We start from the raw sequence: 19,842 nt of genomic DNA on the forward strand, positions 1-19,842 counted from the left end.
GCCAGGTAAGCTAAAATAATTAAACGTTAGAGCCAAGGGAACCATTAGAAATTATTTGACTTGATCCGCAGCCTTTACAATGGAGGAAATTTAGGCACAGAAAGGTTAAAATGACTTCCCAAAACACACAGATAATTATGTTATGGCTGATTTGCAACTAGTACTGAAGTATTCCTATTTGTTGATATGTCCCTCTCACTCAGCCAGGTTATTAAGAGAAGAGGTCTGGAATCAGACCAACTTGGGTTTAAATATCAGCTATTGGACTTTCTAGTTGAATGTTACCCTGGATTTCAATGACAGATCCTTCCCAGTGAGAAAATATTATTTGGGCATTAATTCAGAGGTACAGACACTAAGGGACTTCATGAGAGGTATTCTGGGGGCACATCCCTAAAACAGGACTGACTCAGGAGAAGAACTAGAAGGCTCATTAACCTCTCTACAGGATGGCAACTGAGAGGAGGGAAACCTGCCCAAATTTTGCAGCCATCTTGGCCTCTGGACCTGACCGCCCAGTGGAATTGTGCTTTGCTTCTTTCTGCATGCAAAAGTGCCCTTCATCCCGGGATCTGGAGGGATGATTGAATTGGCATTTGGATGTTATCCCTTCTTCTAGTGCCCAATCTAAACATGCTGATCATGGTTTATGCTCCCAAGTTTCACTGAGTTCTGGAGTCTTAATAGTGGGCTTTCTCTAATGCTGTTTGTGCCAGAGTATAGACACTTGCCATCTAATGGAGAAAGTAATAGAACTCACCTTAAAGAGCTGTCATAGGAATGAAAAACAATGCATAAAAGTGTGTAGTCAGATGCCTTGACCCACATTAGACACTTATCAAATATTGCATGCAACTATTGTTACTCAGATACAACGCAACAGTGGGCATTGAGTTGTCCAAGAACCTTGGCCACTGTTTGACTTAGACAAGATTTTCTTTTTAGAGCATATCACTTTAAAATGGTGAAACAGCTGTGGTGAAAACACTAGACAGTAGGAAAACATTGATAAAGACATATTACTTAGAAATTCAACCTAGTTGGGACTTTCTGATTTGTTTCATCAAGAGACAAATATATGGCTGAATCTTACTTTTTTCAAGCCTCGTCTTTGGGGTTGGAAGATCAAACTCCTGCTCTATCCCTTAACTAAAGCTGTGAGTGAGCTAATTATCAGACCATCCTGAATCTCTGTTTCCTCCTCTTTAAAATGAGATTGATAATAATGCCTAGTCAGTGGGTGCTTGTAGAGCTCAAGGAAGAGAAAGTTTACATGAAATGGCGGGGGGCGGGGGGGGATACTTTGTTGGAGATGAACATTAAAGAGTAGAAATCTCAAGGAGATTGTGTTTACTTCTCTTTCCAGTTTCCATCTTGCTGCTGCAAAAGGACACGTGGAATGCCTCAGGGTCATGGTTACACATGGTGTGGATGTGACAGCCCAAGATACTACCGGTATGTGGTTTTTAGTCTCTTAAGTCAGCAGGCCAGCACTAGATTAGGTATCAAAAAGTGATACACATTCATTATGGAAAATTTAAGGCCAGGTGCGGTAGTAACTCATCCTGTAATTACAGCACTCTGGGAGGCTGAGGTGTGTGGATCACTTGAGGCCAGGAGTTCAAGGCCAGACTGGCCAACATGGTTAAACCCCATCTCTACTAAAAATACAAAAAAATTTAGCCAGGCATGGTGGCATGCACCTGTAATCCCAGCTACTCAGGAGGCTGAGGCACGAGAATCACTGGAATCCTGGAGGCGGAGGTTGCAGTGAGCCGAGATTGTGCCACTGCACTCCAGCCTGGGCAACAGAGCGAGACTCTGTCTCAAAAAAAAAAAAAAAAAAAAAAATTAGAGTCTACAGATAAAATTTAGAGTCCAAAAGAAGAAAAGAGAATCACCTCCAATAGCTAGACTCTGACATGGTTTTGTTATGTAGCCATACTTCTGTGTTTTCGTCTTTCATTTGTTTAGTCAACTAGGGACTGTATGCTTCTTATCCTCATTTTTTATATTATTTTCTAAGATTATATGTACAGACCAAGCAATAGTCCCTAATTTTTGTTTTCATGAATCATAGTATGAGGTGATGGTGAGTTACTCAGGAGCTCATTTCATCAACTGAGATAGGCTCTGTAGATGGAAGCCTTGAACTTCATCTGGACCAGCTGCCCACGATTCTCACCCCTTGCTGTACTTCAGGGCATCTAGTTCACCTGGGAACTTGAAGGAAGGGAAAAGAGAAGAATAAACAGTACACACACACACACACACACAGACACACACACACAAATATATATACCTAAACTACCCTCTGAGATTCAGATTCCATTGTCTGGTTGTTGCCAGTCAACTGGTATTTTTTTAAAGCTCCCTGGGTGATTCTAATGTGAAGCCAGTGTTGACAAATGATGAACAAGGCAAATGGAGAGAAAAGGTAGCGTAGTCTTATCTTGTATAAAACACTATCCTATAAGAAGGAGCCCCTGGGGTCTCCAGCCTGGGATTCTGCCCCTGCTGGCCACCCCAAAAGACCAAAGCAACCACTGATGGCTTTTCATTTTTCTATTGTACTCGAGAATTTTTGGCTTCTAGTAGGTTTTTATTAGTGTTTACTGGGATACAAAATTAGCCTAACTCCATTGCCTTTATCTAGGCTTTTCGTGAATCCGTAATGGATCCCTTTCTTTTCTACTACCCCCAAAATTGGCCTCTTCAGACTAGTCATCTTGGGGGATCAGCCAGGTATTGCAGGAATGCTATTATTACTCAAAATATGGTTGGGAACAGGTTTAGAATTGTTTTCATTGTGTGAGGACTTAAAAAAAAGAATCTCAGTGGTTGGGAATCTTTATCCTTTGAGAATAGGTGTTTTTTTTTAGGGAAAACCTAAGAGCCCTAAAAAAATTTGGTGTCAAGTCAGGTGAATGATGTTTCAAACTGGTAAAACCATTTTTGGTCAAAAATAGGGAGTGATTGAAATAACAGAATGATTTTTCTGAGCAGTTCCACAGAAAGTTCCAAAAATATTTTGAGAAATGGCAACACCAATATAGGGGGATAAATGGTTTTCTTAAGTGACTACCTTGAGGGAAATACTAATTTATGTTTTTCCAATTAAAGTCATCTTTAATCTCAAGACTCAATTATTGTGTTTGTTTTTAAAGTTCGTTGTCATTGCTCTTAAAGTTATGCCATAAAACCACATGGTGCAGTATGATTTGCTAAAATACCCCTAATAAGATGTATGTCCTCTTAAGTAGGGGAAGTTTCCCTCTAAGAAACCCATAATCTGAAAGCATTAGCTCAGAGTGAATAAACTGGTGCTATCACTTAGTTTTGTTTCATTGTACTTGATGTTAAGAAATAGATTAGACAGGACTGTAGTTATTTTCAGCATAACCAAAATCTTCCCTCACCTCTTTTTATTGTAGGGAAAAATAAGTTGGTTTTTTTTGTGTGTTTTTTTGTTTGTTTGTTTTTGTTTTTGAGACGGAGTCTTGCTCTGTTGCCCAGGCTGGAGTGCACTGGCACGATCTCTGCTCACTGCAACCTCCGCATCTCAGGTTCAGGTGACTCTCCTGCCTCAGCCTTCTGAGTAGCTCAGATTACAGGCACCCACCACCATGCCCAGCTAATTTTTGTATTTTTAGTAGAGGCGGGGTTTCACCATCTTGGCCAGGCTGGTCTTGAACTCCTGACCTCAGGTGATCCACCCGCCTCGGCCTCCCAAAGTGCTGGGATTACAGGCGTAAGCCACCATGCCCGGCCAGAAGTTTCTTTTTTTAATACATGCCCATTGTAGAAAAGTTGAGAAATATAGTAAACTATAAAGAAGAAGATAACTCAAGTTCCTACTCCTATCAGAAAGAAAAAAACAATTTCTATTTTGTTGTATTTCCTTCCAGATTGTCCCAATACATTTTTGCATGCCTGAGATCACATTATATAATAAATTCTATACCCTGCATTTTAATTTATTAAATATCCCGCCAGTTTCATTTCCCCCATTAAAGGCTCTTAAGAAGCATAGTTCTTGGTGGCCTCATAATACCCTGTGGGTAGAGCTCGTATTTACCACCAGAGCCCTAACCCAGTTCCTGAGAGGCTGGTGCAGTGCTGGGCAGGAAGACCTGGATGCCCCAAGGCAGTGCCCACTTCGTGCAGACTGAGATGGTACCACTCTCTAAGAAGCAACACTGGAGGGAGTGCTGTGGACACAGCCTGGATATTTCCCAGGATTTGCCAGTGGGAACCAATTGAAATTGGTGGAATCCACAGCACTTTGGGGCCACAGGACATCGTCCAAACATTCCATGGGTTGAAGATGTCTCAGAGCTCCCGTCACTTCCTTCTCACCTGATATTTTTAGCCATGATTCCAGCACTTAGCTCCTTGGGTTTCATTGTTTTACTTTGGTCTGAATGAGGTACCAGCTTCTTCCCATGATTTCTTGAAAGCATGCAAAGAGAACACAGGAACGAAAAAAGAACACTGCATGGAAAAAAGTGCATCTAGAAAAACACTTCTCATTTTTTTCTGTCCCAATAAACAGGTTAAATTGTAATGGCTTTGATTGCCCATGCCTGTGTCTTACCTGTTGGCTATAATACCTACCTATTCACTCTCCCTCTCAAGAAGGCATATCTGAATACAAGGGAAGGATGAGGTTACGTTAGTAACAGTGCTTAGTGGTCATCACTAGTCCTAAACGTTTGTTGTGGTGGTTAGGGGATGAATTAAATGGCTTAGCTTTTACAGGTATTGTCTTTCCATGTGGAACCTACCTTAAGTTTCGCCACTTTATTACTGAGATGCAGTCACCTTCAATCTCAAGATCCAGTGAGAACTGGTACAAAGATCTGTTACCATAAATCCTGCCCTGTAGAATTTTTGAAAAAAACAAAACACACACACACACACAAAACCACCTTTCAAAATCTATTACACTGGCTCTTTTTATTCTTTTAACCCATGATTAATGTCTTCAGGATGGTCAAATTGGTATAATTTCCTACTTTTTAAACTTTTGACTGAATTTAAGTTAGAGAAGCAAGAATCTGTTAGCATTTTTAAAAGCTATTTTTCCACATGAAATGCTTGGAAGTCTGAGAATTTTTATGGATGCTTTACAAGCAATTTTAAGAGCAAAACGCCATCAGAAGATAAGGCCTTGGATGTGGTTATAGTGCAATATCAACAGTCATCTCATTTTAGATTGATATTACTTAATTCTTCCCTGTTTTTTCCAGCAATCTTAAGAATTGAATACATGGGCATAGTCTGAGGTAGTTTTAGGGAAAGGTGCCCTATGGCCAGAGCAGATGGGCCATTCTACTCAGACAGCCTTTAAGTAAAAGGGTTCTTAGACTGCTTGTAATAGTCCAAGACTCTTAATTTATAAATATCATTAGTCTTTTATTTACAGGCAGAATTCTGCTGGAATGCACTTAGGATTGCCCTTGTTATTTGCCCATAGGGAAATTGCTTCCTGATGTTCTAGACAGATCCATAGCTTTATGGGAGCCAGAGATGCATTGTCTCATATTATCCATCATAGCTGGACGAAATCATATTTTGTCCAGAAAATTTTGCATTTGGAGAGAGAATTTTGTGTTAATGTTAGCAATGAGAGACATCTTACTTCAGTGTTATAGTGTTCAGGGAATGATGTGTCATTCGGATTTTGAGACTATTTTTAGTGAAAAATACTTTTGTGCTGCTCATTAGAAAAACATCACAGGGCTGGGATATAAAAGAATTTTTGCTTCTATAGAAACCCGGCACTTCCAGCTATGACTAGAACACTTACTCAAGTAAAAAGAAAACCTGTTATTTTATAGTAAGTTGTTTACATCTCCCAACCATCTTGTCTTTGGAGAACTGGGCCTTTTTCCAGTGGGTGCTGCTTATGCAGAACAGGTTTTGTCCACAGTAGAGACAAGTTAATGCATTGCGTGCACGACATAAACAGTCTCCATCTTACAATCAGGACGTGTTCCAAAACATCATTTGTAAGGCATTTGTTTAAAACTCAGAATGTGCTTGTCCATAGAAACAGTGGTATAAGTGATGGTTGGAGGGCCAAGCTACTCCATCAAAGCCTATTTAATGCATCATGTAACTAAACTCATACACAGTTACGCTTCATACACTCTGGAAGGAGGGATCTCACATAATATAACAGGAGGAGGAGGAAGAGAAAATCTTTGTCTTCTTACTTCCAAGAATCTCTCTTCCTTCATTTTTAAATTTCGCTGATCCCCCTCCTTTTGGGAGGGGACAGAGGGATTCCTGTCTCTCAGTATCCTGTGCTGATGAAACAACTCTCCCTCACACCTACCCTAAAAATTCTCCGTACAGCTGAACTCAAAATAGAAGGAATCGGATCATTTGACTTTACACATTTTTTTGCCATTCACCATAGCCCTATGGCCCACCAGTTTTTAAATACAGTGTTTCCTAGCTGTATGATTCTCTAATTAGTGAATTTCTGGTCAGTGTTAGAGACTGAAGACTGATTTAGAAAGAAAAATGGGGCCAGGCACGGTGGCTCACACCTGTAACCCAACACTTTGGGAGGCCAAGGTGGGCGGATCACCTGAGATCAGGAGTTCGAGACCAGCCTGGCCAACATGCTGAAACCCCATCTCTACTAAAAATATAAAAATTAGCTGGGCATGGTAGCACGCACCTGTAATCCCAGCTACTTGGGAGGCTGAGGCAGGAGAATTGCTTGAACCCGGGAGGCAGCGGTTGCAGTGAGCCAAGATCAGGCCATTGCACTCCAGCCCGAGTGACAGAGTGAGACTTTCTCAAAAAAAAAAAAAAAAAAAAGGTATTTGGGGCGTGGGCCACCATCATATAAAGAAGTTGTTGGCCAGGAATGGTGGCTCACGCCTGTAATCCCTGCACTTTGTAAGGCTGAGGCAGGAGGATTGCTTGAGGACAGCAGTTTGAGACTAGCCTGGGCAACATAGCGAGAACCCCAGCTCTACCAAAATTTAGCCAAGTGTGGTGGCATACACCTGTGGTCCCAGCTACTAGGGAGTCTGAGGTGGGAGGATCACTTGACATCAGGAGATCTTGGCTACAGTGAGCCGTGCTTGTGCTACTCCACTCCAGCCTGGGCTTCAGAAAAAAAAAGAAAAGAAATTGTTCCTTGAAGTCAGTGGTTCTGATGAACTGGGCTTGATATTGCCCCCCAGGGGACATTTGGCAATGTTTAGAGGCATGTTTGATTGTCACATTTGGACCTCTAGTGGATAGAGGCCAGCGATGCTGCCTAACGTCCTGTACTGCATAGGACAACCACCCATAGCAATTATCCAGCTTATAAGGTCAGTGGTGCTAAGGTTGAGAAAGTGCTTTAAACATGTCCTAAAGTATGGGAGTTATCTACAGGTGTTATATTAGGTTAAATAGCTTGGGAAATCCAGGATTAAGATTTACTAGGTGTGGTGGGGTGTCTGGTAGTGGTCAGGTCCTCTCCTCTGACCCTCTCCCCAGGTCCCCCAATCCAGACATTTGAAATTAGCATACCCTCTAATTCAGATGGACAGAAATGTATTGAGAGCCTACTGTGCAGCAGCAGTGTTGTCAAATACTAGAGATACAGCAGGGAATCAACAGGGGTGTCTGTCCTCACCAAGCTTATATTCTCATAGGGGGAAAAACAATTAACTATATAAGTGTGTGTCTGTATAGAGAAAGAGGTAAAAGGGAGTGACAGAAACTGCTAAGTGCTATGAAGGATAAAGAAATAAAGCAGGGAGTGGGGGTAAAAAAGTTAGGGAGAAATTGGAATTTGAAACGAGAAAGTCAGGAAAGGCCTCATTGAGAATTTTACAACTCTCTCCATTCTTCTATATAAGAACTTTGAAAATCAGAAAACTCCAGGTAATTTCCATTCAGGGCTGGAGTACATTGAGAGGAGAGGAAAATGAGATGTCAAGAGTAGGGGCTGAAGTGTGTGGATCTTTGATGTATTCTGCTGGCTTGTGGGTTGCCTTCACTGGATTCCTCAGCCTGTGGTGGGTGTAGTCTGGCATGGCTCTTGTGGACACAGGATGTTTGGCAAACATATTGACAGCTGAAAGCAGAGCTGCTGAGCTGCATTATCATGAGTCCACCGCAAGCGTCTAGCCTGGAGCTGCTTTTCACCCCAAGACAACAGCAGTTGGAGCCTGTGAATGTCATCCAGTAGGTGGGATGGGGAATGGGGTATGCTTGATTCTCTCCACTCTCAAGAATAACAGTTCCAGCCCAGGCACAGTAGCTCATGCCTGTAATCCCAGCACTTTGGGAGGTCAAGGCAGAAGGACTGCTTGAGCTCAGGAGTTCGAGATCAGCCTGCGCAACGTGATGAAATCTCATCTCTACAAAAAATACAAAAATTACCCAGGTGTGGTGTCATGCTACTTGGGAGGCTATAGTCCCAGCAACTTGGGAGGCTGAGGTGGGAGGATCACTTTAGCCCAGGAGGTTGAGGCTGCAGAGAGCCATGATCATGTCACTGCACTCCAGCCTGGGTGACAGAGTGAGACCCTGTCGCAAAAAACAAAAAAACAAACAAAAAAACACAGTTCCGTCTTTTTTGGAAAACAACCTATTTCCTTATAGCTGTCTTCTCATAGATAAGAAAGAGATTTTTTTTAAAGTGTGGCCTTTTTTAAAAAAATTATTATTTGAAAAAATCCATTTAGGACACAGCGCCTTACATCTCGCAGCCAAGAACAGCCACCATGAATGCATCAGGAAGCTCCTTCAGGTAAGGTGGTGACAACTTAGAATTGTAAATGTGTCGGTTTTACAATTTGAAAGTAATCATATTTGTGAAAGAACAAACACACCCTCCATACACACTCCTTTAAATACTGTCCCCAAACCTGTGTTTCCTAAGAAGCTTCAATTGAAATGATAGCCAAGGAGAAGATTGTCTCCATAGCAACTCCACTGGCAGAGAAGAGGATCTAATCAAAATTGGAGTGTCTTTTTTGGAATCTAGCCTTTTTCTCCCCTTTATTTGGTTCCTTCTTTTCTTTGCTGAAGGACTTACACCCTCTAAATAGTGTAAGTTTTTAAAACATCGGTTTCTAAGCTGTTGGAGATCCTTACCACACAGGATCTCCAGTATCCTAGTATTGTGAAATCATCAGTAGAATGCAGCTCTTCTTTGAGAAGCAAAATTTCAGCCATTATTTCCTTATATGTAACTTGATGAGCTTCAGTTCTTGGGTTTTGTTTAAGTCCTTGGTTTTATTCTTCTTTATAATTTTCAGCCAACTCCCTGGTTCAATAATCTTGCCAGGAAGTTTGTAACGATCCCTTAAAGTGACAACTTCCATAAATCTTTAAAGATGAATATTTAATGAACTCCCAATAGCCATCCATATGGTAACATCCAGTTGTTGCCAGTCAAAATGCAAACTGGCTGTTTTCAGGAACAGCATAGAGCAATCAAATACGTGTTTGCTTGTACTGTGTGTTCTGTTGAACTGTTGTCTTGGCCTTCACAAGCACTATTTGGGACCCAGCATCTTGCTTTAATTTGGCTTTGAAATTCTAATGCAGAAATGTGGTCACATTCTTCAACTTGTCCTGCGCTGTTGATCACACAGCTTCTTGTCTTGCGTTACATGATGCAAGCTATTGCCAGTTCCAAGAATGCTTAACCTTCACAGGTCTTTGAAGCTAAATTCAAGAAAAATAGATTAATGTCTGTGATATTGTATTATGAGGCTTCCCTTTGAAGACAACTAAAATAGAACTTTTCTTACCTGCCTCTTTCTGGGACCAGACACTCTGGATAAGTGAAAATCATTGCTCAAGTGCTCTGCCTCCATATCTTTGGCCCTACCTCAATTTTTAAGTAATTGATTTATGTTTGAAGTCTCCATTCCCATTCTGGCTTGGCTGTCCAGACTTTGCATCTGACTCTGATTTTAAGGAAGAATTAACCTGACAAGCTGGATGTTCTCGTGGGCAAGAACCAGATATTCTAGTCTCTAATGTAATCTTATATCTGGTTATGCAAATGGATTGGTTTTTCTTTGGAATCTTTGAAGCCTTTAAACAGTTCCTTGTGCTGTTTTAAAATTAGGCCAAAGCATGGTAAGTCGTAACTTAATCTCCATTCTTCTTACCACGGAAGGGCAGACATTTCATTAGCGTGGTAGTGTGTTATTACCTCCTCTCACTGCCAAACCATCCAGATTGTTCTTCTTCCTGGATGGTGGTTAAAACCTCAGCCGTGTCCTCCTGTTGGGCTGTTTTCCCAGGTCCTATTCCTCTTTGCTCTCTAGCCAGTTCTTCACCTCTTGTCTCAGCAGCCCAGGCTCTCTGTGCTGTGATCCCCGTTTTCTCCTGCTGCCCCCCACTCCTATACCCTCTGCATTTATGGATCTCCCTGGGCTCTCCAGGCTTTTGCTCTTATTGCCCGTCTGCTGGAGCCATTCCCCCTCTCCAGTGGCTACCAAGGTAAAGTTCGTCCTTCTCATGGCAATGAGCACAAATAGAGCCTTTTGAGATTCTTCAAATTCAAATAAGCTCTCTCAGGCTGGGCACAGTGGCTCATGCCTGTAATCCTAGCACTTTGGGAGGCTGAGGCGGGTGGATCACCTGAGGCCAAGAGTTCGTGACCAGCCTGGCCAACATGGTGAAACCCCATCTCTTCTAAAAAAAAATACAAAAATTAGCCGGGCATGGTGGTGCATGCCTGTAATCCCAGCTACTTGAGAGGCTGAGGCAGGAGAATCACTTGAACCTGGGAGGCGGAGGTTGCAGCGAGCCAAGATTTCGCCACTACACTTCAGCCTGGGTGACAGGGCGAGACTCCATCTCAAAAACAAACAAACAAAAAACAACAAAAAACAAATGAGCTCTCTCCCTTCCCGAACCCTCAGCTATTCCTCCCGCCCTTTCTCATACTGTGTTTCTTGGGCACTGTGCATCGTGTCAAGCAGTGACAAACAGCAGCCCCTATCCCAGTGGAGCTCCCAGTCTGGTAAACAATCCACAAATAAACATTACAGATTGCACAGCAGTAAAAAGGAAGCTAATGGGTTACTGTAAGAGAGGAATCAGAGGTGGAGGTTCATGGAAGGCCTCATGAAGGAGGTGATATTTAAGCTGAGACCTCCCAAGGATGCAAAGAGCCACAAGGAAAGCATTCTAAGCAAATGGAACAATGTGTGCAAAGGACCTGAGGTCAGAAAGGTGCTGGCCAGGGAGGGAAGAATGCCAATGTGTGGGCCTGGGGCAGAGCAAGTAAGGAGGAAAGCAGCACAGGATGTAGGGCCTTTTGTATGTCATGATGGGCTTGACTGCAGTTCATCCTAAGTACAGCATGGAACTGTGAGGGGCTTTTAAGTAGACAGTGAGAGTCACAGTTTTAAAAGAGAATTCTATTTCTTTAGAGAATTGATGAAAAGGGGAAAAATGCAGAACTGGGGAGACCTGCCAGGAGGCTACCTTAGCTGTTCAGGTGAGAAGACGCTATCCTAGAAAAGGATGTCGGGAACAAGAAAGGGAAGAGGGTAGATTGGAGGTGAGTTTTGGGGAAAAAAATTGACAGGACATGGTGGTCCACTACATATAGAATGAGGAAGAGGGGAGTGGGGAGGGGGAGGAGGATGAGGAGGAATCAAAGCTGAATCGCTGGTTTCTGGCTCAATGTCTAGACTGATGATGATGCTGTTGATGGAGAAGGTAGTCAGGGAGTAGCAGGTGGGGCATGGGGGAGGGGAAGCTAGAGATTTTGGCTGGGCCTTTGAGATGATAATAAGACATCAGAGCAGAGATGTGAAGTAGGCAGTGGGTTATCGAGCCTAGTGCTTGAAGATGACAACTTTTGTGTATGAGTAAGAATACAGGCCCTATCCCAGCCTGTCTGGGTTTGAATCTTGGATCTGCCATTTACTGTGACTTGAGCAAATTATCAACTTTTTTGTACCTCCGTTTCTTCATCTGAAAGTGGAAGTAATGATAGTATCTACCTCGTGTTGTTAGGGGACGTAAAGCAGTTCTTTGAACAGTGCCTGGCACGTGAGAGCTAATACTTACATAGCACTTAACTGTTGTTACTGTTAGGATCTCCACATTTGGGAGTGACTAGCATCCATTCTTCTAGATGATATTTCAGGTTGTGGGTGTGGAGGAGCTTACCAGGGAAAAGAGCTTAGAGGAAGAACACTGAGGAGCCCTGAGGTTTTCTGTTTGGCTAGAGGAGGAGCCGCAAGAGGAAAAGCAGAATAAGATGAGCCAAGCAGGGCTCTAGGAGCTGAGAGGTTGGAGAGAGGAGAACAGAAATGTTTATCATCATTGGAAACATGAAGGTTGTTGGTGATCTTGACCAAGGCCATCTCCTTGGCTCAAGAGGGGACACCCAACTGCAGTGGTTTCAGGAGTGAATGGAGGTGAGGGTGCGTGGACTGCATGTGGGTAATCCTTAAGAGAAAGCTGGTTTCGTGAAGGGGGACAGAAAGGGCAGGAGATGGGGGAAAAGATAGGATCAAGATGAGAGAGCCTAGAGCATGTCTATTAGCTGGTGGGGTGCTGGAGTGATGAGGGAAGGAGAGGAACAGATAGGTGAAGCAGGAAAGGGGAGAGTTTGCCCATCCCAAAGACATGAGCCTCCTTCCCCATAGGAGACTGTAAGCCCCTGGAACACAGCAGTTGGGGCTTATTTATGTTAATAGTCTTCCTAATAAGTCACATCATACCTTGCAGGAAAAGTCTGAACTGAATAGAATTGCTGCAGGGTATTTTATTGTATGGATTTATTTATTTTTGTCTTATAGTCTAAATGCCCAGCCGAAAGCGTTGACAGCTCTGGGAAAACAGCTTTACATTATGCAGGTAACTTTCATTCTCCTATTTGTCTTCTTCTGCCATTAGAAACACCAACTTTTCTTTTTCCTTATTCAGGCCATTAACCTTCCATACTATTCCTGGTGCTCTTTTCTGTCATCATTTCTAGACATTCCCATTTTACTCTGTTTGTAAAACATACACAGTTTTACTGAGGCATATGCTTAGAATTCATCAATTGCTTTGCCACCTAACCACTGAAAATTATTATGATTAATATATTTTAACTAATTTAAGGTTTCTTTTTAAACTAAGAGATATTCTAAGCATTTGTAGATTTCAGGTAATGTGTGATACAGACTTTTTGATTTGAGGATTATTATGAACATCAGTCAGTTTTATTTACTAACATTTTGTATAGTACTATTACACAACTTCAAGTGACAAACGTTGACACTGAACTATGAGTGATTAGATTTACACATGTGTTTTATTGCTAGTTGTGGAAAAGCTAAGTCCTGTGAAAACCTGAGCCAAATATTTGCCTAAAGGCAACTGGCAGTCATTGGCTTTAGGCCTGCATAACTCTGAAATTAAGCAGTAATTTTAAACACCTAACTCTTAACCTTCCTAATACCATTTCTCTTCAATGCAACTAGAGTGAATATATGTAGAGTGGGTAGAACAGGAACATTTCCTTCCTGAAGTATCTGATACCCCTGGTTGTGAATAACTGTGTGATTGGCTGTGGTGTTTATATTTTCCTTCCCCCAGCGGCTCAGGGCTGCCTTCAAGCTGTGCAGATTCTCTGCGAACACAAGAGCCCCATAAACCTCAAAGATTTGGTAAGTACCAGGTGGTCACTAGAGGTAGAGGTAGACACTGGTTTCTAGAGCTCAGTGGGATACTTCTGGAGTCACTGAGACTTTAGACTAGCAGTCCCCAACCTTTTTGGCATCAGGGGCTGATTTTGGGGAAGATAATTTTTCCATGGATGGGGGTGGGGATGGTTTCAGGATGAAACTGCTGCAGCTCAGGTCATCAGGCATTGGAGTGCACAACCTAGATCCCTCGCGTGCTCAGTTCACAATAGGGTTTGTGCTCCTATGAGAATCCAGTACTGCCGCTGATCTTATAGGCAGTAATGCTCACTTGCCTGACACTTACTCCCCGCTGTGCAGCCGGATCCTAACAGGCCACAGACTGGTACTGATCTGCAGCCCCAGGGTTGGTTACTCCTGTTTTAGGCAACTAAGTATTGGGTGAATTCTATTGCTTTTCAACCTAGATTCTCTTCTGCAAAATGGATTTATGTATTATTCTTAACCCTTTTCCCATTTGCTCCAAGAATACTCACCAGTGGCGTTTGGGGATACAGCATTTACCTCAAGACAACTTTGCTACAAAATATCTCATTTTTATTATTATTATTTTCGCATCACTCTAGTATATTGACTTTGGAAACAAAAGACATCATTCTATTTATAGCATTCTGTTTTTGTAATGGTATTTCCATTTACAAAATGTAGTAATTCTCGACTGCTGAAAATGTCAAATCCTAGAAAACGTAGCATTCCTATGTGTGATGTTAATATCATTCTCAAAGAGTTCTTGGCTGAAGATTCATTTGATGAATCCGATTTTTCTGAGACAGATGATTCTGATGATTGAGATGATTCTGATGTTAGTTCTGTTTAGAAATAACTCCAAGAACAGTTTTTATATTTTATTTTCACATTGAAAATCAGTCAGATTTGCTTCAGCCTCAAAGAGTTTGTTTATATAAAATTAAATGAGCTCTGGCAGAGAGCTGCACCTTTTTTTTTTTTTTTTTTTTTTCTAAACTGGGAAGAAGGTTAATTAGCTTCTAAAACATTAGTAAAACATTTTGCAGCATATATTTCCTATATAGGTATATTTATTTCTATGGCTATACATGTTTTCTACTTCAATGTAATTACAAATAAAGCTTAATTTTTTGATTTTTAAAAATAAGTCTAAATAGAAATTTTACTACTTTCTGCACCCCATCTATCACCTTGGATACCTTCTACGTAGAATCTCCCAACTTTGAAGACCACTACTAGGCTATTTTAACTTCACCAGGCTACTTTGAGAATAAATTTATATACCTATCACATGGTTATGTCATGGGGTTATATTTCATGTTGCAGCATGAGAACTGACATGCATACACTTATATTTGATGGAGATACTGTGAAGTGACTAGATAGAATCTGTAAATAAATTCATATTCCTTGAAGTTCAGTACTTCCTAAGCAGAAAGTAGTATAACTTCACAGAGACAGTGCCCAGAAATCTATCTGAAATTCTTTATAACAATACTCAATCTTTAAGCAGCACTTGTATTTTTAAATAGTTGGATATATTGTAACATCTTTTCCCTTTGCCTATTGAATGCTTCTACCTTAAAACTCACTGTCGATGGATTTATAGGGTATATTCCAGAAAAAAAACAAAATAACAACTTCTCTTTATGGTTTGTGTCAGACCTAAGATTATAAAAAATACTTATGTATATTCTTCTAGTATTTTTCATCATTTGTTTTATATTGTAATGTTTAAATGCTTAATCCACCTGACATAGTTTGTATATGAGTTGGAGACCTAGATTTCCTTTTTCCCAAAGGGGTTGCAATTGTCATGACATAATTATTCTTTCTATCCATTTCTTTATCTAGTCATGTGTTAGTAACAGACATAGGCTCTTAATTTATGTTATATTTTGATACATAGCAAGATTACTGAAGGGTACACTTTCTGGTAAAAGTGGAATGGCAGGATATATAATGATTAGTGCACTGGGAATAAGCTGCCTACAGGGCAGTGGGATCTTCTGGTGTCGTGTGGAGACATGCCCTTCCTTTCTCCAGCACCATCCGTCAGTATACCCAGTACACTTGCCTTGATCCTTTACACACTTTGTGTTCTGCCCTCTCTCACAATCACCCAAACAGTGATAGCCAAGGGCACAAGCAGCTGCAAGAAGCTGGAGCTCCTATGTGAAAGCTAGCATTCAGTAAAATTCCATAACAAGAGTTGTGCCAACATACAATTGTGACTCTATAAGGGTACAGAATATCAGGATGAACCAGATATTAGATCAGCAGTCCAAGTCAGGAGAAAAATATGCAAAAAACAGGGACTGACTTTTGCAATTCTGGCATTTTGTGCCTGAGGTAAAATCTAAATCTGAATTTGTCTCCTAGGATGGGAATATACCGCTGCTTCTTGCTGTACAAAATGGTCACAGTGAGATCTGTCACTTTCTCCTGGATCATGGAGCAGATGTCAATTCCAGGAACAAAAGTGGAAGGTACTCCAGAATTAGGCAGAAATCATGCGACTTCAGTGATATCCACATTCTGAGACTATTTCAAAATATCACAGCTATATTTTGGATCATTTGTTATAAGAGATTTTTAACTTCTTACCTTTTTAAAGTTCTACTGTTTCTGATAATCAAGAATCTATGTTGACTTTAAAGCAGTTTTCCCCAGACATCTGTGGACATCATTGCTGGCTAAGTCTGTGAGGAGACTATTAAATGCTAATGTGAATAAACAATTTCCTGTGACTTTCTATGCAAAATAAAATAAACCTATTGGTTGTTTTGGAGAAATGGTCTTAGAAATATATATGTTATTTAAAATGCTTGAGGTAAAACAAGGATAAGATTCATGCCAGTCATATTAAATCCCATCATATTGTGCCAAATAGTATAGAAGATTATGTTGTTTGACTAAATGTGGTTTAATGTTTTGATTTAATCTGAAGTTTAAAAAAAAAAAAACACCTAATTTCATCTTGATTGCATTCCACTTTGAATTCCCCAAAGATTAAATGTAATAAAGGTTTAACTGCACTTAATCTTCTTTTCTCTTTTTTTAAGACAACTGATTTCCCAAGAAAGACTTTTTACATTCTCTTAGTACTAATTTTGTGTCTCTTTTTTCCTTTAGAACTGCTCTCATGCTGGCCTGCGAGATTGGCAGCTCTAACGTCGTGGAAGCCTTAATTAAAAAGGGTGCAGACCTAAACCTTGTAGATTCTCTTGGACACAATGCCTTACATTATTCCAAACTCTCAGAAAATGCAGGAATTCAAAGCCTTCTATTATCAAAAATCTCTCAGGATGCTGGTATGTAAAAGAAAATAGCCAATGTTGTTTTAAGTTTATCCACTCCATTTTCCCCAAAGGATAAAGGAATGTGTGCAATATGATATATTTTATTTTTCTTTTAAACATATTCTTGAAGAAAAATGGAGTGTTAAAAAATATTGTATATGGTGTGTGTATCCCCCCACCCAAAGTGAATATGAATCATTATGCTTCTTATAGTTCTTTTTTTCACTTTTTCCTCTATAGATTTAAAGACCCCAACAAAACCAAAGCAGGTATTTATCTTTGGGGGAGGCTTTTATGTTTTATTTATGCTTGTGGGAATTTAAAAATGTTCAGATTTAACCACTCTGGTCCACTAGTAAAGTAATAAAAACTATATTGAAAATACTTAGGGACTGAAATATCTTTGAATAAATGAGTCATTGTTACAAGGTGTTAAAGGTTGCCGGGCCGGGCCGGTGGCTCACGCCTGTAATCCCAGCACTTTGGGAGGCCGAGACTGGTGGATCACCTGAGGTCAGGAGTTCGAGACCACCCTGACCAACATGGAGAAACCCCACCTCTACTAAAAATACAAAATTAGCCAGGCATGGTGGTGCATGCCTGTAATCCCAGCTGCTTGGGAGGCTGAGGCAGGAGAATCACTTGAACCCGGGAGGCGGAGGTTGCGGTGAGCTGAGATTGCACGATTGCACTCTATCCTGGGCAACAAGAGTGAAACTCCATCTCAAAAAAAAAAAAGGTGGTAAAGGTTTCCTTAATAATTTGCTTTATTTCAAAAGCATGTAACTTTAAACTTGCTACTTATATGTTCATCTTTTTCTCAAATGTACTAACTCATACTTCTATTGGTGTGAAAATGTTTGATGTGGCTTAAACTCTGACTGAATAACACTGTTTTAAATGCTTGTAATATCACATGAGCTACAGAGCTACAGCCAGAAAATGTTAGTTATTTAATGAAAATAAGAGAATTTAGCCTTTTCTTTTAATTAGGGTTTTTCTAGAATGTCATATAGTGTTACACAAAGTAGAAATTGAGTTTGCTCTGTTATTGTGTAGTTTTTTCTAAAAATATATTGTCACTATCTGTTTTTTTGACAAACAGTATATATTTGGTTGTTTATTTAGTTACACATCTGCGTTCTTGAAGAAATCATAAACAGCAAATACTCAATACTGAATTTATGTGCTAACTGTATTACTTATCAGTAACCTTCGAAAATGAAGTTATCCCTTTCCCTCATATTTATAGTCTTTAAAAAAAGGAATGGAAGTAATGCAGATGTGTGGGAAATACCATTGCTTTTCATTAATACAGAAAGCTGACTATGATTATATTCTGGATTCTAAGTTGTAGTAGACCTCAACCTCTACTTTCCCAGTTCTCCACACCAACCTAATCTGGTTTTGTCTCATGTGTTTTTATTTTCTTGCTATTAAAGCATGGGCTGCTAGGAGAATACTTGCGCATGCATATTATTTATTTTTATGTTGGTAGCAGATTTCAGATTTTGATAAAGTAAGAAATGCATGAACTTTTGAGGTTTTTCTCATGTGTTTGATAAAGCTACTTGCCCAGACTTTACTAACCAAACTAACCCACCTCCATTCTTTGGACTGTGATAACTTTCAGCATGACCAAGTCTCTAAAATAAGCTCAGAAAGAAGTGGAACTCCAAAAAAACGCAAAGCTCCACCACCTCCTATCAGTCCTACCCAGGTAAAAACAAAAGCAAACCAACAGTCAATAAATGCACCACAAGAAAGCCATAAATTTGTCATTTTGTTTAGGCCAAAAAGGAATGTTTTAGAACTGACCTTTAAGTGCATATTTAAAATTTTCCTTAGCAGTTTTAAATTACAAATTGTGGCAAGAAGGATTTTGATGATTAGTATGGAAATAATGTTGATTCTGATCTATTTTTAAAAAAACAGTAGAATCGAATAGCCTCTTTTTGAAAAGTCTCAAGGAAATTTCTCAAAATCTTATCACAGAAACTTTCCCTTAAGATAAGTTCAATTGATTTTTAGTTCCTTAAGTTAAAAGATCTAGTAAGGAGTGGCAGAATGAGTAGCCAGTGAGGCAATTAGTTGAAAATGAATTTCAGTTGGTTTCTTAAAACATTGCTAAAATATATTTGCCTTTCTAATTGCTTTTAAGGTTGGCTAATATTAAAAGTAGTTTTCATTTCTGAGCTTTATAGTGACTATTGCATAGAGGAGGAAGCTCAGTAATCTACGTAATGGCAGGTAAAAACACATGGAGATTTGTTATTTAAAAATTCATAGGCCATGAAGAGAATAATCCATATTTAAATAGAGAGGAATAGCTCATCTCATAAGTATTTTTTAAATGTATGTTAGCATACTTATTAATATTCTTAACCTGCAATAGAAGTTTTATAGATTTTTTACAAAGTGATTCTAATATAGGAGCAAAGTTATATTCTGTAAACTTTCAGAAAGTATTTGAAGTAGCTGAATTGCATTGAAATATTCTACCTTGAATTAATTGATGCCAAGGATACTTACTGTTAGATTTCTTTATTTTATTTTATTTTATTATTATTATACTTTAAGTTTTAGGGTACATGTGTACAATGTGCAGGTTAGTTACATATGTATACATGTGCCATGCTGGTGTGCTGCACCCTAAACAGGTTGATTCTTCGGCACTGGAGAAGAGGAGTTTGAAGATATATTCTTTATTGATGATTTTCATTTTGTTTCTTTTTTAGTTGAGTGATATCTCCTCCCCAAGATCAATAACTTCGACACCACTATCAGGAAAGGAATCAGTATTTTTTGCTGAACCACCCTTCAAGGTATTTCCTTTCTGTATTCAGTTTTGTTACTGTATTTTAAGGTACATGATAGACTTG

At 39.9% G+C, this 19,842-nt stretch overlaps 1 protein-coding gene across 12 annotated transcripts in view; it reads left to right on the forward strand.

Moving 5' to 3' along the window:
- The window catches only part of RAI14 (retinoic acid induced 14), a 176,230-nt gene that overhangs the window by 138,534 nt on the left and 17,854 nt on the right, over nucleotides 1-19,842 (forward strand). For 7 of the 12 annotated variants that reach the window (XM_002815478.5, XM_009240629.3, XM_009240628.4 and 4 more), the window contains 9 exons: nucleotides 1,367-1,455; nucleotides 8,706-8,770; nucleotides 12,801-12,858; nucleotides 13,585-13,655; nucleotides 16,041-16,147; nucleotides 16,794-16,972; nucleotides 17,201-17,229; nucleotides 18,594-18,680; nucleotides 19,699-19,785. In XM_002815478.5, coding sequence (XP_002815524.3) covers nucleotides 1,367-1,455; nucleotides 8,706-8,770; nucleotides 12,801-12,858; nucleotides 13,585-13,655; nucleotides 16,041-16,147; nucleotides 16,794-16,972; nucleotides 17,201-17,229; nucleotides 18,594-18,680; nucleotides 19,699-19,785 — 772 coding nt within the window. The remainder of the gene's footprint in view (nucleotides 1-1,366; nucleotides 1,456-8,705; nucleotides 8,771-12,800; nucleotides 12,859-13,584; nucleotides 13,656-16,040; nucleotides 16,148-16,793; nucleotides 16,973-17,200; nucleotides 17,230-18,593; nucleotides 18,681-19,698; nucleotides 19,786-19,842) is intronic. The other 5 variants (XM_002815479.5, XM_063724081.1, XM_063724082.1 and 2 more) reach the window with 1 other exon arrangement.

Source organism: Pongo abelii, chromosome 4, assembly GCF_028885655.2.
Source record: "Pongo abelii isolate AG06213 chromosome 4, NHGRI_mPonAbe1-v2.0_pri, whole genome shotgun sequence".
In the NCBI taxonomy this organism is placed as follows: Eukaryota; Metazoa; Chordata; class Mammalia; order Primates; family Hominidae; genus Pongo; species Pongo abelii.